The sequence below is a fragment of the Dermacentor variabilis genome, chromosome 1, assembly GCF_050947875.1.
Source record: "Dermacentor variabilis isolate Ectoservices chromosome 1, ASM5094787v1, whole genome shotgun sequence".
Taxonomy (NCBI): Eukaryota; Metazoa; Arthropoda; class Arachnida; order Ixodida; family Ixodidae; genus Dermacentor; species Dermacentor variabilis.
The window spans coordinates 69,715,725-69,733,296 of NC_134568.1; the positions used below are offsets into that span (position 1 = coordinate 69,715,725).

The window sequence follows — 17,572 nt, forward strand, 5'->3', positions numbered from 1 at the left end:
AAATTGGGACAAGAAAGAAAGGCCTACAGAATGCTGATTTGCGCGCAGCAATTTATATCAAGGATGGGGTGCTGGACCAGGGAAGCTAAGAAGCCGCCACAACAAACTAGGGGAGCTAGGTAAATGGCTTCGATGTCCACACAGAAACATAAATATAGGCATGTTAGAGAATGCTGTGTCATTCAACAACCCCGTGAATGTTGAAAAGTGGGACAGTGATTAGCTGAAAAGAGTTTCAGAGAGCTCCAGGGAGTGGGGAGATGGATACGGTAAGGGGGCTAGGCTGGTGACGCGCATTAAGGGCATCAAGAATGAAGTGAAAAATTATGGAACATAGGGGGATTGTCTCATCACTGCTCGATCGCTCTACACCAGATAGCCGTGGCCAGTTGCCTTAGCCGAGATTCACCAACCCTGTCATAGCATGTGCTGTGCTTGCTGCTCTGCAGTCTTTAAAATAGGCAGGTGTCAGGGAAGCATGCCCATAATGCCTGCAATTAAGTAATAGGCGACTTGCAAAATAGTGCCCGCTCTCTTCCATACACAGCCATGGCTGAACCACTCACTAGCAAATCTGGTAAGAAAATAACGCTGACCTCCACTGTTACTTGGGCTGCAACAAGTCTGGGCTGCAAACAAGAAGACACAAGACAGAGCACTGTCATGTTTTTAGCACAGCTCGCTTTCCTAAGTAATGTACCAACAAGGTCATAATATACATTATATAAATACATCAATTTGTAAACAAAATGTTATTTTTAATATAGTCATTTTTAAAAACAGCACAAGGATGATAGCATAATTTTAGGCGTAGTGGCTGCATGCCTTAGCAATGAAAAACTTTTGTCAGAAGTTAAGCAAAGTTGTTTTGGCAACGTAAAAATGTGCATCCTCATTGCTAAAGCATTCCTGTCCGGGGAGTGCTAGGAGTTTGTCTTGGTGTGATGTAAAACCCTCCACACATTTATATAGTGCGAGAGAGAGAGGTGATGGGGGAGTGGTAGTGGCCAGTGGAGAATCCTTCCCTGAAATAAATTTCTGGCTACGTCACTGAATGTCTGCAATGCCTTGTAATAGCAATAGGTCTTGGATGGAAACACTATAGATGATACCAGTGAACCTATTGAGCCTATTCCTGTTTAGTGAGATGATGGATGTTTTCCCAAAGAATTATATAAACTGTACAATGGAATGTTTTGTACCACCTGTAATAACCATGCTGTAAGAAAAAACAGAAAGGCTGAGCTTAAATGTTGTAGGAAATCTCTTAAGAGGCTCGAGGATAGGTATAGATGACTAACTCCCGTATTCTCCACTCAACACTCCACCTGGATTCAAATGCACAGCAGCCCCGCTCCTTGACAGAGGCGGTTGCTTAGCTTTAATTAAACTTCATGTCAATTACTGTGAAACACAGCGTCGTCTTCAGTCTAGGGGTGGCACTGCGCTCAGCTCAGTGGAATGAAGCTTCCAGTCATAGATGGTTTCAGAATACAGGGTAAGTGACCTCACATTTTACTCTCTTCGTCGTGAAGTCTAGACACCAAAGCCTCGGTTTGAACAAGTAATGCTTTAAGCGCTCTCTCATGCATATGTTTGCTTTAAGGCAGAGTCAGCTTACTATTTCCTGCTTCTCCCACATGCAAATGACACAAAAATATCTCAATAAAATGATTGTGATTTAAGTGGTACACACTCTCTGCAATGTGATTAAATGTTTGTAATAAAAGAAGCACTACTCATGTGCTGGTCAGCATCTGCAGCAATATGTTCACCAAGATATTTTTTTTGTCTCAATATATTCGATATTGTTGCAAATTTAAGAGGTTTTGCAGCTAACATGTAGCTGTTTACTTGTGTCTCGAGAACATACAGCTTTAGGTGAGAGGAGCGCTATATTGCATGAGACAAAGGAACATTTTTAGACTGCTTGTTTTATTTTTGTGCAAAAAACAATTGTGAAGGTTTTAATTGAAAAGTAATACAGTAGGTGTTGGCAACGCGAACAAGCCATGCAAAGTGTAAGCATTAGAAATGAACTATCCAGATGAGGACCCCCCACCCACTGATATATGTCAATGCTATAATATCAAATGCTGTGACATTTAACACATATGGTAACTAAAAAAAAGGATAACTAAAGCAAGAGCAGCATTAATAAAACAACAATATTAACTGCAAAATTTATATAATTTTTCTCAAAAATTTTATCTTAACATAAACTGTGGCCTCACACACAGTGGGCACCTTTGCTAACAACCTTCACATTTCACTAGTGCTAATTCTAGCTTCCCTCTAGCTTCTAGCTTGATTCTAGCTTCTAGCTCAACTGCAATGTTTTGAACGTCAGGGCATGTGCAAGTGAAAATTAGTTTGTGATGGGCCATGTGGATCTGTTTCTCTGCCTGAATAATAGGGAGAGGAGGGCAATATAATTCCCTTGAGAACTATTAAGCAGAAGTAGCATGGTGGATGAGGAGCAGTGGCTGGGATAAAACATTTCAGGAGTTCAATGTAGTAAGGATACAGGAGTAATATGATTAACTTCGCAAGAATATGAGGCCATTATAACACTAAGGGAAACAGACTGGCCCATCACAATGAATTTTCAAATATTGTAACTGATCTAGAACACCTTGCACGGCTGCTGTAATTAGGAAAAAAAATGTAGCATTGTCTTAAAAAGACAGCTTTTTTGTTTGTTTACTCTGCTATGCCACTGTACACATTATCACTATTACTTTTTTTTCTTTTGGAACAGAAAGTCACCATATGCCTGGAGGTTTTAGATCACCTTCTTGGTGTGCTCCCGATATATGAACAGTTCGAAAACATTAACATTGTTGCTTGGTTTATTGCCCAAGTAGACCGGCACGGAACGACTGACTAAGGAAGCAGGCATGTGAATATGCACACCCTGTATCCAATCAACCCCTATATCAATCAATTTTGTACAATTAGACCTCCATATATTGAACTTTAATGTTACAAACCGTTTTACTTTGCAGAACTTATTTGGTGTGCATATAGAAATCTTCAATTTATTGTATTCTGTTCATCTGCAATTTCAATTTACTGAAATTATAAATTCTTCTAAAACTTAAATGAGGATATGTGTTGCATTTGAACTGTAAATTCTATGGACGTACAAGCGCTTTTCGGGAGTAAAGCTTCACGATTTCCTTCCCAAGTTTATTCGACTTAAGGACAAAATTCTGCAGCAAAGTTATAAAACGACCACAGGTGACAAGCAGCTGAATGCGAGGTATCTGGTACAGACCGACGGGGGAAAACTTACAAATCACAATAGCACACATTCAGGCAAGTATGTAAACAGGCGAACTAAGCAGGGAACAAAAACAACACAGCACTGCTTTCATAGGTCCCGAATGATCAGAGTTTCGTCAGTGTTGGTGCAAGCACGCATCCGCAGATAAAACGGCTCCCACCGTGCATTGCCCAATACTTCGAGAGCTGACGCCTACACAACGTATCGTATAGTGTTCGAATGATGCCGCGACAACGCAAGTACTTGCAATAGGGGCGACGACCTTCCACAACTTCAGAACATCACAAAAGACCGTTTGCACATGTACTAACCTGCCAAACAAACTAACCACGGCAGCGAATACCACTTAAATCGAAAATACAACGCAGAAACACCTCGAAAAGGTTTCACCATAGAGAAAGGTTACGCCCTGTTTCACAGACGCTCACAAGAAATTCAAGAAATGTCCAAAGCGCACTACCGCCGCCTTTTAAAAATCCAACGGGAGTCAAGCCAAATCAGTAACAAGTTGGCTATTTGGGTGAACGCAACGCACCCGTTCGAACCACCGGGTACGCGCAACGCCGGCCCCTGTCTCTACGAGAACGATGCCAATCCGAAGTCACAATATACCGGCATTCCCATGCATACCACAGCGCAGCAGCGCCAGATTTCCCTCTAGGTAATGTAGTGAGAAACTCTATGGATGTTCTATGGTTTGGCCCATAGAGTTTGGCCCCCTATGTATCCAGTAGGCGCAACTATGCCCATAGATTTTCTCATGGCTATGCGTGTAGTTTTTATTCGGTGCGCGTTTGTTCGGCTGCCCTGCTGTGGCTCTGCCTGCAGAGCGGAAACACTAGAACCATGCTAAAACCATAGAATTTCTTACAATAATAATTATTGTATGAAAATCTATAGATTTTTATACAATATATATGGCTAAAACCAACCGCGCACTTTGACGTGCGATCACGTGCAGGGCCACCAGGTTGGCTTCAATCGCGTTGCGGTATCCCTCTAAACGTTTTTCCAGGCCCCGCACACTCTCAAGTTCAACAAATGGCCACAGAGGGCGAAAAATCAATCGAGGCGCGTTGCAGCGTAAGCGCGCAAGTGGAGCTACTGTAATTTGGTCGAATACTTTAATTTGTGCTTTCTCTGCTAGGGGCGCTGAACATGCTGAATTTTTCACTTTACACAAACCATTGACATAAACAATCGAGGTGTCTAAGGATGCTTTTTACCTCAGGCAAATAGACAGTTGATTTTTTTTTAAATTTGATTGTTGAAGCTGCTTTTTAGTCATAGCGTCAAGGTTTTTGTGCTTGATTAACCACCGACAGCCTATTGGTATCGATGTGTTTCCTGGCCGTTGGCGTTCGAATACTACGGCGGTAAAACATTTCCGAAAGCATGCTGGTTTCGTCTGCGAGTCACTACATAGACTTGCTGTAAAGAGGTCTACTCTTGGCAAAAAATAGTGCCTCATTTTGTTTAGGCGTTGATTATCATAATGAATGCGGTGGAGGTTGAGGGAGTACGCTTGAAGGTACGTTTTTATGCCGTTGATCTCCATAACACCGTAAGTACGCAAACCGATGTCACAGAACACTCGATGCATCACTGTGTGTTCTCCGTCATCGCTTGTTTGCTGTACGCCTACTAATTCTTCATTTCTTCTTCAAGTGTTGTATCCTCCTTTTGTCCTTGTTCTCTTGTGCTTCACTTACAGTATGTCGTTCCGTCAGCTGTATAGCGCATTTGCAAAACCAATACGTTTGATAAGACGCAGTGGTTATCATAATTTCACTACACATGTATTAAGTTGGCACATATGGTTCAGATACAGATACCTGTATGCGGACTTGCACGACGTTGATGCGGAGATTAGGATAATTATGACACCCGTAAGGAAGAGGCAGCTGACGGCCGTAAGCTGTTGCGTTCTTTCCGCCAAACTACCCGGCCTGGTAGTGCTGTAAAGATGCTGTATAAAAGTGACACGCGGTGACAGGGAAATTATTATACTTAGCAGCCGACCATACGTTTTGTAGCTTAGGTCTTCTTGTGCGTTTGTGCTACCCTTATTAATGAGCCATTTCTTGACTATGTAACCGCGTTTGTGTGGATGCGTAGACGTGTGCTTTTTGTTGTACTTGTAAAATGCAAATAAAATATTTTCAGGCTTACTCAATCTTTGGTGTCGTGTGCGTTTATTCCAGTCTAGGCCATCGTGCCACCTGGAAACCGCATTCTGTCAGTAGCCCTACACGAAATGCAACAGCTGGAGCGCGGCGGCACAACTCGGGGTAACGGCGGCGTAATAAACGAAAAACCGCTCGGGATGCCCTTAAAAGTCAGTTGAGAGTGTGCCTTAACTCGATATGACTCAGCGCTACATGTATTCTGCTGCGCCTCTTTCGTGTTCCCGCCAGTTTGGTTGCTGTGTGGCAAACGTAGCGCCTACTTATATATGTAGGCGTTACGTTTGCCACACAGCAATTAAACTCGCGGGAGCACGATCAAGGCGCAGCAGCCAGAAACCCAGTAAAGCCACAGAACACCTGGTAAACTGTGCAAAACCCCGTTTCCGTTTCCTGTTGTACAGCGCCACCCGTGGTCGCATACTTTAGTTCACGACGCCACCGCTACGCTTATTTCCGTAGCACTGTGGAAGGTACAGTTTCCCTTCTCTAAGTTTGTATAGGTGTTCTGTGGTTTTTCTTCCTCCACGGGCGTTCCCATGCATGCACACCACAGCGCAGCAGCGCCAGATTTCACCCTATGCCTGCCTCTGCCTGCATTAACCTGCGCACCTGCGTTGCGCTGTTGATGGTGCGAACCCCCAACTACCCCCAAGAAAAACAGCGGAAGTCGTTCTTGGTTTCGCTCGTGTTTCGTTTCCGGTGCTCAGGTTAAATGTCGCGAGGATGAGCTATCGACCAAATCAGGGTTTATATCGCACGCTAGACTTCGTTACACCTGTGACACGAGTATGGGGCATTTTTTCTGCAATAGGTGAGCTGTTTCTGTATTAGCAAGGTACTTAAAACTGTAAGCACATAAACCTCGAGCAGCGAAAAAAAAAAAGAAAAGATGAAGGGGACTGCTACTGGGGGTATCGTAGGACGTGCACGCTGTTTACTGCTTAAATCGTTAAATCAGTGATCGTTAAACAATGATGCGAGATAGTGTAAACAGGTCGCGTTAAGAAGCATGTCATCCCACGTTACTTTGCCCTTCACTGTGCAAGTGTCATTGAAAGTTGCTTGCACGTGTGCTAGCAGCGTGGATGCCTGCAAACCCGAGAACGTATGCCCTGTTAATAGCGCAAAATTTTCCGAGCAGCAGGCCACAATTATTTTTTTCTCTTGTTACACTGTTCAGTAACGACACTGTTCAGTAACACTCGTTTAATGCTCTTGCACGCGTGAGCAGGGTATGCATTTTTCTGTAATAAAATCAATTCCTAATTGCTGTTCTCGGAAACAACCCTTTTCGACACCATGCCATGTGCCTCACTCGCTCGCACTCTCCATCTAATTTGATGCCGTTCTTTTCTTTGCACTTGTAGTTTACTGGGGTATAGGCGCTGACATCACGTATCACGGCGACTCCTTGGGGCCGTATATACTGTGGGTATCAGATGTTCTCTGTAGCTGTGTCATTTAATGTACTTCAATATTAATGTTGTGAAGACATGCGCTGACATCTGCCAACTCGCATTTCAGGGTTTCAGCTGTGTTTATTACGCTCTTTGAAACAGCATTTGCTGTGGACCTTTTCCTCGAGGTTTGCATAAGGTATGTAAGTACTATGACCTGCTGCATGTACTACATGTAATGTGTATTCATTAAAAATAAATAAAAGTCTGCTTAGGAAACTTATAATTGCACACTGAAAAATAAGCAGAAAAATTAAAAGAAAGGTAAAATCTGCTGCAGGAAAATTTTCACTATACACTGTAAGCGTCCAACTAGCCTCCATACAGTACATGCTAGCAGACATGCAGACATACTAGCTTAGTAGGAAGAATTGGTAGGCTAGTTTGTTAGACCTGTGGAAACGGTGAAAAATTGAAAAATGCCAGAACAAGGAGATGCAATGCCTCATCCCAAGTTCCCTATGTGGTAGTTTCCTCATGTAGTATGATTATAGAACTGTCACTGGGCACTGCATATTGTGCACAAGATTGGTATTTAAGTAGGTAAGTCACCTCGATTAATTGGGAACACATGTATCATACTGAAGCTCTGTCACACTGCAGTGTAAATGAATGACTGGAGTGTTGCATCCAGCTATATCTAAATAACTTACTATCATGAAAAATGGCCATGATAGACAGTCTTATTTTTGACTATGATATGGCTTCTAGTTCAATTTTGTACGCAGTGAAGCTTTGTTCACCTGGATATTATGACATAGAAATGTTCATTGAAGAGTGATAGTAATGCAGAGAATAAGTGAGTGTGGCATGGCTTCACAAGAAATGAACTTTTCTATTTGTTTATTAATTGCTGGGAGGGCATAACTTTGGCATCTCACTGTTATTCATGATAGAGCAGTGGTAGTGTGACAGCTTAGGTTTTAGTTGAGTACAGTCGTGTGACTACTTAGAGTTTTTTAAATATCAAGTTTTTTAAGCAATAAACTTGACGCGACACATGTAGGTAGGGTCATAGTAGCAGCAGGCAGACTAAGCTGTAGAAGTAAGCATAATTTCTTTATGCAGGTGTTTTTGCACTATTGGCAGACAAGCAGACAATTAATGCGGGCTGCACTCATCAGTTCCATCTCCCAGAAAAAAAGACTGATGTTCAGCAGTTGTAAACCATTACAGACTAGACCTGTAGTGCATTGCAATTCTAATACAGGTTCCTTCTTCACTAGTCTTTTTCAAATTTACCACAGTTCAGTGTTCTCTGACTTCAAGGGAGGAGAGAGGCTATTGCCTTCGCCTGTGGAGAGGAATTCGATGGGTAGATCTGTGGCGGAAAAGCATCCTTTACTTGGCCTTATCCATCCTGTGCTTTGCTTACCACAGCAGTTCCTGGTTAGGTGGCTATGCTGGTGAGTTCGAACATTTTGTTGATAAAGCTCGCAGGTTAATAGTTTCACATGCTCACCCTCCTCCGTTTTTTAACATTATTATTCTAGGTGCCACAACATTAGTTCTGTGTGTCCTTTACCTCATCCTTACCTACAAGAATCACCTTGAGGTCAAGGAGGCTCTTTTGGCTGACAAAGAAGCATCGTATGACAGGTACTTCTGCTGGCTTTGTCTTTGTAATGCTTACACAGGGTTCATACAGCTTCTTGAAATCCTTTGAAACCCTCGAATCTGGAGAGATTGAAAATAAATGTGCTCCTTGATTTATTTGAAAGCATGAGTTGGTGGCAGCTTCTGAACATTCAAAATAACAAACCCCGCATTGGCACTATGCCGTGGACACTGTCTATTGGGAAACAATCCTATATATTCTCTTTAGGGAGTTCCACTAAGTGATTGCAGTCTGGCATGCCCACAGCCATTGAAGACAGGCTTGTTTAATTCGCCATGCCATAGTGGTGCTAGACAAAGCCTGATCAAGCAACCAGGCCGTACCACTACTTTTGTTGGTTTACATTGCAACCATCATGGCTTCATTTTGGAACCATGGCTTGAGAAATACATTTTGAGAAAGCCATTTGACTTTAATGTGACAAGTATTATTGCATGAAGCTGGACACTACCAACACTCGTCGAGCGAAGTGTGTGATGTGCCACAAGGCGATTGACTGTGTCACAGTGGGAAAGTTGACTCTGAAATGCCACCTAAAGAGCTTGAAGCATATGTGCAGTTCAGTGGCTGCTTAGCTGTGAAGAATTGTAACTAAGAAGAAGGAGATTTGAATATTTTTTAGTTTATTTGTATGACTAAAGTTTGTATTTCATCAACCTTGAAATCCTTGAATCACCCTTGAATTTTGTGTCAGATTCTCTGTATTAACCCTGCTCGCAGCACAGTACACTTTTGCAAAAGAGTAAAGTGATTTCAGTGGATGTAAAATGGAAAAATACCTGTGTGCTGAGATTGTGGTACCTCAGCTTTGCCTCAGAGATCCATTTTCGATAATAATAAAACTAATTAGATGGAATTTATGCACAGTATATAAAGTTTATTCTAATTTCGAATATCATTTCAGTTTCTCAATATCTTTATATTTTCCTGTGCCCCCTGGAAGTGGGAAAAGTAGGGCCTCTTGTGAAAGGTTTGGACTTCATACCAGGCCTATGACAGGCCTAAGAGAGTCTTATCAGATAGCCTATGTTGCTTCTTGTAAACAAGTAATTGCAAATAAGTTCAAAGATAATTTTCTGTTAGCTTTATAATATATAGAGAAAAAAGACGACTATAGTTATTGGGAACATTTATGATTAATTCCCTAAAATGCACGTGATCAAAGTTGCTACAAATTGCAATAAAACCTAGGTACTTCCATTTTACACATCCTTGTGCGTGAACACACAAAATTTGACTGAAGTTGAATCGCATTAGATACAGGAATGTTTGTGCACGAATAGTAAAAATAGCTTAAGATTGAGAAAAGAGAAACACGAGGTTGAAAGTTTCTAAACAGGCTTTTTACTGTTGCAGACGATGAATATGCATAAAACTTGGCCAGAATGCACGCAAGTCTTTAGTATAGGTATTGGGCGATAATTGCTTAAATTGGTTTTTATCTTGCTTAATTGTTTAATTATTGCTTAATTGTTTTGTATATTGCGGTAACTTTTGCTATTTGCATGAGCGTTGGAAAAATACCTGTTGATAAGACCAAGTTGTAGATATGTGTTAGCAATTCTGCTATGACGTCTAATACATACTTTATTGGTCCCATTTCCATGCAATCAGGATCACAGCTGCGACTATTTTTTATTCTACCGAATAGTGTAATTACTTCAGAACGGGAAGTTGGTTTAAGAAAAAGCGTGTTTGGTATCGGATGAGTGTGAAAGCTTCAAAATTTTTCTGCTGCATAGGTGGTGCTTTTAGAACCCTCGTGCGCTCCTTCCTCCAGCCAGGCATTCTTCGCTAGAGTGCTGTGCCAAGATTTAACTTCGGCTATCTGTGTTCTAGAGATTCTTTTGATTCTTCTCTGGTCTTCCCTGGTCTCTCTGCTTCCTCAGAGTGTTGAGCTTCTGAGTTGGAAGGACGCCCTACTCCTATAGAGCCTCCTCAAAGCCTTTATGGCCTTTGTTCAACCACAGTATGGATATAGGAATGGCCATCTCCACAGCGGTGCATGAAGCAAAGTTTGTTTTGGGGCACAGCAACCAAACCAAGCTGTTGAGAGATTCAGCCACATTTCGGGTTTGCCCTAAATAAAGTGAAACAACAGGTTTTAAATAATTTTTATTGCTTGAAGTAAGCAGTTGTCATCAACAGGCTACTTCCATACAGTTTAGCAATAACTATACATGTCGTTGTTGGCCAGTGGCCCAAACTTAACCTGTCGTTGGCGTTGACAAAATCCCCAAACGAGACATCACTCAAGGCACAGCGCAAGTCGTCATTATCACTGCAGAGCATATTTCCATTTTGTCAAGGGCACACACATGTGAGAGCTGTGCTGCCTTGGTCCTACAGTTGTGTACATGTACGAGTTGTGAGAGAAGAATCTGGGGACTGTGCCTAGGTACTACGGAGGAGGACACACTCTGCTCCGTTCATCCCCAACCTATGGTAGTGTGCACTACATAAGAACCAGCGCCAAAATGGTCCAAACGGAAACACAGCAGCTGATAGAGAGTTTGTAATGGCGAAGCATAGAACAAATTTGCAGTAACATTGTCTCATTACCCACTGGTCTGCAGCCACTAAGTGGCATTCTACCTAAGCCACCCCCCACACTGCGCACTGGGTCGCTTCGCTCCCCTTGGCAGGAACAATGTATGGTTTCTCACCCGGACTTCCCAGTGCACTTGAACTAAGCAAAAAATCCAATTAACAGGAATTGGCTGTATTATTATTATTACTATTATTAGAAAACTGAGTTTTGAATAGTGTTCCTTTGGTGAACATTTTCAACTTCTTTTTTTTTCTCAGAATTAAAAATATTGACCAAGTATTTTTGTTCGATCTTACTTAAAAGTAAACTAGTATGGTATGTCTTCATAAGTAATGCAGAGGATGGCAATTATTTTCTAGGTTTGATGCACTGGAAGAAGAGGTAGACGAAACACTTCCAGAGCCTGATGTTGACACTGTTGGTGACCAAGATCGCATTTTGGAAGTGTGAGGACCTGACAAGCTGTTGCTTGCGCATCTATGTGCCACAGCAAACAGCAGCTTGTGCCACAGTCAGGCAGCAAAAACTGCTCTAGGAAGTGTTCTGCAGTCGGTAATAGTGAGTCCTTTGGGCACCACCATGTTGTACAGAGGCACCTTGCCATATTCATTGAGCTATTGATCTGATGTTATATGCAGTGTGTCATCTTTTTGTTAGCGCCTTTACACCTGTGCTATTTTTTAGGCATCTAGATGTTCCAGAGCCATTTAGATATCATTCTGGCAAACTGATATTTCTGGCCATTTTGGTATTCTAGTTGTTTTTTCAGTCATGTGTTGCTCTGGGTTTGTCGTATTGTGGGCTGCTGGAGGCTTGGCTGTTCTTTGTACTTAATATGTTTAATGTCTTTCCACTTGCTCATTTTGTTCAGAAAATGGAAGCAAGGGTTCATTGATCTGGTTGCCGTTTTTTGGCCTGCAATTTGCCATCCATTTTATCCTTGTCTCTCTCATTTATATCAAGATATTGCACTTTTCTTTTTACAATCACTTGCATTATTACCTTGTAATGACATTTAGCATTGACAACCTGTAGCATTGTTTTTTTTTTTTTTTAAGATCCATTATAAAGTTCTACACTTGTTGCCTTTACTGATGCTTGGTGTAAAATTTATGCTAAGGTATAGGTACTTCACTCATCAAGTCACTCTTGTGTGGTATTAGGGACTTGGTGACCTGTTTTGTCACATCATCATGTTTTGTTAGTCTTGTGGTGCTATTAATTGTGGGGCTGCAAACGGGATACCCATACAAGGGCTTCATTTAATAACAGCTGCAAGTGACAGAAGTTAAAATACCTACTGTGCCAACGCTGAGCTCGAAGATTGTTGTTTAACTCATGCAGAGAAAATGGTGTGTTTTAGTTTCAGAATTTTAATGTGAGATTACTTTTCACCTTAAGGATTATTTATTTAGCATGCAGTAACTTTTCCTTGTGCCAGCCAGTATGAAAAAATGCCATTCTTTACACTATTCTATCTCTATGTTAATAGCAGCTGGCAAGCACTACCAGTAGACTGAAATGTGCCTGTGATGAAAAGTGAACCCAGTTGGTGGTTTAGTGGTAGTCAAACTGTATATTCAAAACCAGTTAAGAGGTTCATGAGCATTTTTTGTTTACTCTGTGGTGATAGTTCTCTTTTTCTAGAAAGATTCAGGCCAACTGGGCACTATAACTTTACACTCAGTTGATTTGAATGAGTTTTCAGAGCACTAAACATGAAGGAAGGGGGCTGTTATCCCTGATTCAGCTTGCTTGCATTTCTGTGGGTTCTATTGCATTTCTGTGAACTTCCTCTGTCAAATTTCTGTCAGTTCAGCTCCAAGTGGCTCTTGTGTAACAGGTCTTGAATCTCGCAAAGTACAAGTCACTTGCACGTTCAGACAATTAAGCATTCCAACATCAAAATTATTTTGTGCTACATGCCTCCGTGCACCTATTTATGTGCTTGAACAGTACAGAATAGAATTGGTAAGGTAAATGCATTTGTTTAGCGCTTAGTTACTCATTTGAAATGCTCAGTTGTGCACTTGCTCTTTATAATCATGATCAGCAGCTTTTAAAATCTGGACTAATTTTCACAAATGTAAGTTGGCCTAGCTGTGCAACTTTCAGAGACAATGTTCATTTATACAGTGATCGTCCACTGTCAGAAAACTGCTTCTAAAGCAGTCTTGCCATGGCCTTGCCCTTTGACATGACACATTGTGCAACTTTTCAAGCCTGTGCACCCTGGTAGTTTTCATTATGGGTTCCTTTGGACAATTACCAGGGCTACGAATGTGTGCTGTGGCATTTAGTAGTGCTTATCAACACGCTCAGCAAGTATGAAATGCAGGTTTTGACAAAAGCTCTAGTGGTTGGGAATGATCATGGCACATTTGTGTAACCCCTTCAGGCGCCGTGTGCAGTTTCGCACGCCAAGATAGTGCATCAAAAGGAAACGCACTGATTAAAATAATGATATTTAAGCAATTCACATACACCTTGAACCACTTCTTATTGGATTGTGCTGCAAGCTTGAATAATATATGTGAAGTGTCTTCTTAAAACGAGTTTGAAGGAGGACAGTTGGGTGTTTGCTCTCGATGTCAGTATGTTGTTGTGTAGCAAGTCATTGTTTTCACTGTTTTACATCAGGTATATTTTTCAATCTGCTTGATTTTCAAGTACACTAAACAAGAAACACTTGATGCTCTTATATTTGACGTTTCTGTAGAGAGTTCTCACATGGAGTCTACACTCTGTGGATGTGACAAAACTCTGAAAAAAAAAATTCTTAATCTATTCTGCAGCTGTAGGTGTTTCATGATTCTGATGATGCAACAAATCTGGTAAAACTGTATCTTCTCTGGACAGAATTAACTGGCGCCTGAAGGGGATAAAACACTAGTAGTTTAAAAGAACAACAGAACTGTTAAAATAAGCAAAAGAAAGAACATTATTACGAAGCATGGTACAATTTAGTCGCGATCCTGAGTAGCACAATGTAGTACCAGCTCTAAAAAATTTATGGTATGCAAGATCTACAAAAAAATTTTACTTTCGGTGCAGTCTAAACAAGCAGCGTTGAAGTGGGCGTTGTAATGTGCGGGTCATGCACGAAGTGCTGATCACGGCGCCAAATTTGTGGCTATGTGCCCAGGCTAAACAGTACTTCAGTTATTTTTGTTTATTTTTTTTCCTCCTTGTTCTTACATTTTCTAAACTTCTGGCCCTAGTAGTGCACTCTTTGCCGTATGCAGACCAAGCTGTGTGCTAGTAGAGCCAACTCTAGGTGTTGTCCTTGGCCTTCTATTGCTTTCGTAGTGTTACAGAGCTCTGGAAAATATGTAGAATGCTTGCCCCCACTCTCCAGAGCTCTGTACCTTTGTTATTCCAACAGAAGTCTATGCAGCTGGCAAATCAACAGCTCTAGTTACACACAGTGACATTTATACACCATTAATTTTGGATTCAGCATGCCACCTATACACAGCTCTGTGAATAAGAGAAAGGAGATGCCAGGGGCACTTTGTACAGGCTGATTCTGTATTTTAATTGTGTGTGCATTTCACACGTGAGTGTGTGCATTGAAGCTGTAGGTAATGGCAACACCCTGAACATGCTCCTTTTTTCCCATTCAGGAATGCGAGCACTTGTGAACCAGAATATGCAGGTGCACATAAAAGCTGGTGAGAGTTGACCTTTCACCCTTGCTTTGACAGAGCCGATGCTCCTTGTTGCATTTGCATGTATGTTTTGATGTTTCATATTACATTCGCATATATGACTCAATTGTGCTATAATAATCACATCACGTGGCCATAGTAATGAAGTCGTATGAATTGAGAAATCATCGCTACCATGGTCCTCTTTTGTGTACAGGGTTGCTTATATAGTTGACTGCCGCTAATTCAACTCCAGTTAATTCAGTCCTGACCGAAGGCTCCAGCAGGTGCGCATGCATTTCTATGGGCCCAAACTTTCATTGTTTCTATATTAAAATAGGCCTTCGCCGGATAATTTAAACTTCACCAGTCAGCACGCACCTACTTGGCACCTATGGGGACCCCAGCAGCGACCCCTTTAGTGGCAGCGTCTGTCTCGGCGAAGCTTAGGAGTTGTTTAATTCGTTGAACGCATCTCCCAATGAAAACACCCATTTTTGGCCTACCCTAGGAGGATTTTCAAGCAATAACGGTAGCTCACAATATCTTATTGTGATGTTTACCCAATTCTAATGCGCTTTTTTTTTTTCTTAGAAAATTGGTTTAAGAATTGCTTGGCACGGTTCAGTCGGACATAAAACCGAAACCACTTTTGTGGTGTACATGTGCTTTACCTCATATCGCATGTGTATTGCGGCAAAGCTGACTTTGGGAAACCTGTCACCAATGTGCAATACATATTAGATCATTACCCATTTTTCCTGCTAAAATATTGGATGCACGTTGGATTTATGATTTGTTTAGGAGATTTAATGTCATATATACATCAGTTTTCTACTTCAAACACAGAAAGTGGGCACGCATTTGATTCGGGGATGTGTTAGAATAGGGCAAATACTGCTAAATGAATCAGTGGTGTGTTTTTGCATATTTTTCTGCATTTTCTTTCATTTGACCCATCGGGTAATTAGATTTATTTCGTAGGTCTCATCAGGATCGAATTAACGGAAGTCAACAATAGTAATATTACAGTTGCCTTTTCTATGCGAAATAACTGGCAGTGTTCATTGTTACCTGTCTTTAGAAAGTAGATATGATGTGAAAAAGAAAATTTTTGGTTTCTACATTTTTCCCCTTTTTCTTGTTTAATATCGTGATCTTTCTTTAAGGTGTCCTGAAACACCCCTCAGGCTTGGTTAAAAACGCAGTCCACGAATAGCATACGCTGCTGTGAAATCTCCGCCAAATTTTGCGTTCATGCATGGCGTGTGGAGCTCACAGACGAAGTGCAAAGTCCTATTTCTCAAGCGCTCTCTTTTCAAACGAGGACTTCTCGTCACCCACTTCGAAGCCGCTGGCTGCTTGAATATGTGTCATCTGCAAGGTTGCTATATGAAGCTGCTAATGCTGACATTAATCAAAACGGGTGTTTGAATGAGTCCGCTTCTTCCTATTCCTAGATTTATTGACACAGTTTAATAAACATGCTGAAGCAAGTGAAAATCTGCTTTCAAATTCCAAGCCGACTATCATCTGCTCAGGCTCAGCCAAAAATTAAACTTTGGCCACACTGCTTATCAGTGTCGTAGCCCTCAGGTCTAATTTAGATTTGTTGTTAGCCTTCAACTAGCCTTGCACCACACGAAACTTAAGGCAGACCACATATATACTAGCCGGCATTTGCTTACTCCTGCCGCTCCTGGCTTGACGTTTTGACCGACATCGTTTCATATTGAGCTATTGACAGCGCTTCAAAAGGCGCAAGTTAGATTTGGCTGCTATCCGTCGGTGAAGCTGGTACAGGACTAAGCCGGTCTGCATGACGTAGCACGGCCAGAGTGGAGGTCATGAGCGCAAGCGCACACTCCAGTCCCATTGTGCCCAAAGAAAACGCTGTGCATACGCACTGCAGTTGCATGTCGCTGCATCTGCTATACGTGTAGATACCGTGGCAAGCACTCTCCCTCAGGACAACCGTGTTTGGCATGTCGTAGGTGCCAAAATTGGAACTAGTGCATCTACACCAAAATCAAATTTGAACTGCATGCCATGGTGACGTTCAGTATGCGGAGTGTTGTGAGCACACCCTGCTCCGCCATAGCCTTCGCATTGCAAGGCGTTGAAGAAGGAGCGAGAGCATCACAAGGGGGATCAAACATGATCTTTGATTGCCATTAGCTCCACTTCTGCTAAATGCATTCAAGTACATTCTTGCTGCAAAGCATTTTTGAAATAGTCTAACCTCAAATGCATTTCTTGACTTCGATAAAAAATGTTTCAGGACCCCTTTAACATCATAGCAGGGTGGGTACAGAAGACAACAAAAGATACAGTAAAAGCTCGTTAATTCACTACTCGTTAATTTGAAATTTCGGATAATTCGAAGTAGTCGTCGCGGTCCGTCCAACAATGCATTGGAAGCAATATGTAACACATCCCGCTTATTCACACTGAAATCCGCACAGCCACCGATAATTCGAACTCCACATCATTGTGGATGGGGAGAGTGCTAGTGCGCGGGAGCAAGCTGGCGTCGCTGCGTGGGTCGCGCAGCTTTGCTTTTTCGATCAGCGGCAAGGACAACGCCGTCGCCGCGCGCCGTGTTCTTTGTGTACGAGCGTGCGAGGGTTAGCCGGCGAACGCGGCTCAATCTCGCGTGCGCGAGAGGGGAAGGTGGGCCGGAGCGCGCCCTCTCTTGTCACGTGCAAGGCAGGGTGGTGAGGCGAGGGAGGGACGGGAGGACGATCTTCAGCGGCTGTTGCTAAGGGCCGATTTACGCTCGAGCCGCCCATCGCCGCAAGCCGCACCGCACGCTTGC

The 17,572-nt window shown here is 42.1% G+C and overlaps 1 protein-coding gene across 1 annotated transcript; it reads left to right on the forward strand.

The window, feature by feature from the left end:
• The first annotated feature begins 6,062 nt into the window (after positions 1–6,062).
• Positions 6,063–17,517, forward strand: LOC142579070 (uncharacterized). The gene is made up of 6 exons (XM_075688911.1): positions 6,063–6,289; positions 6,846–6,906; positions 7,003–7,074; positions 8,205–8,341; positions 8,429–8,534; positions 11,464–17,517. Exons 1-6 carry the CDS (start codon positions 6,202–6,204, stop codon positions 11,552–11,554), a joined length of 555 nt encoding a protein of 184 aa, XP_075545026.1. The 5' UTR covers positions 6,063–6,201; the 3' UTR covers positions 11,555–17,517.
• The last annotated feature ends 55 nt before the right edge of the window (positions 17,518–17,572 follow it).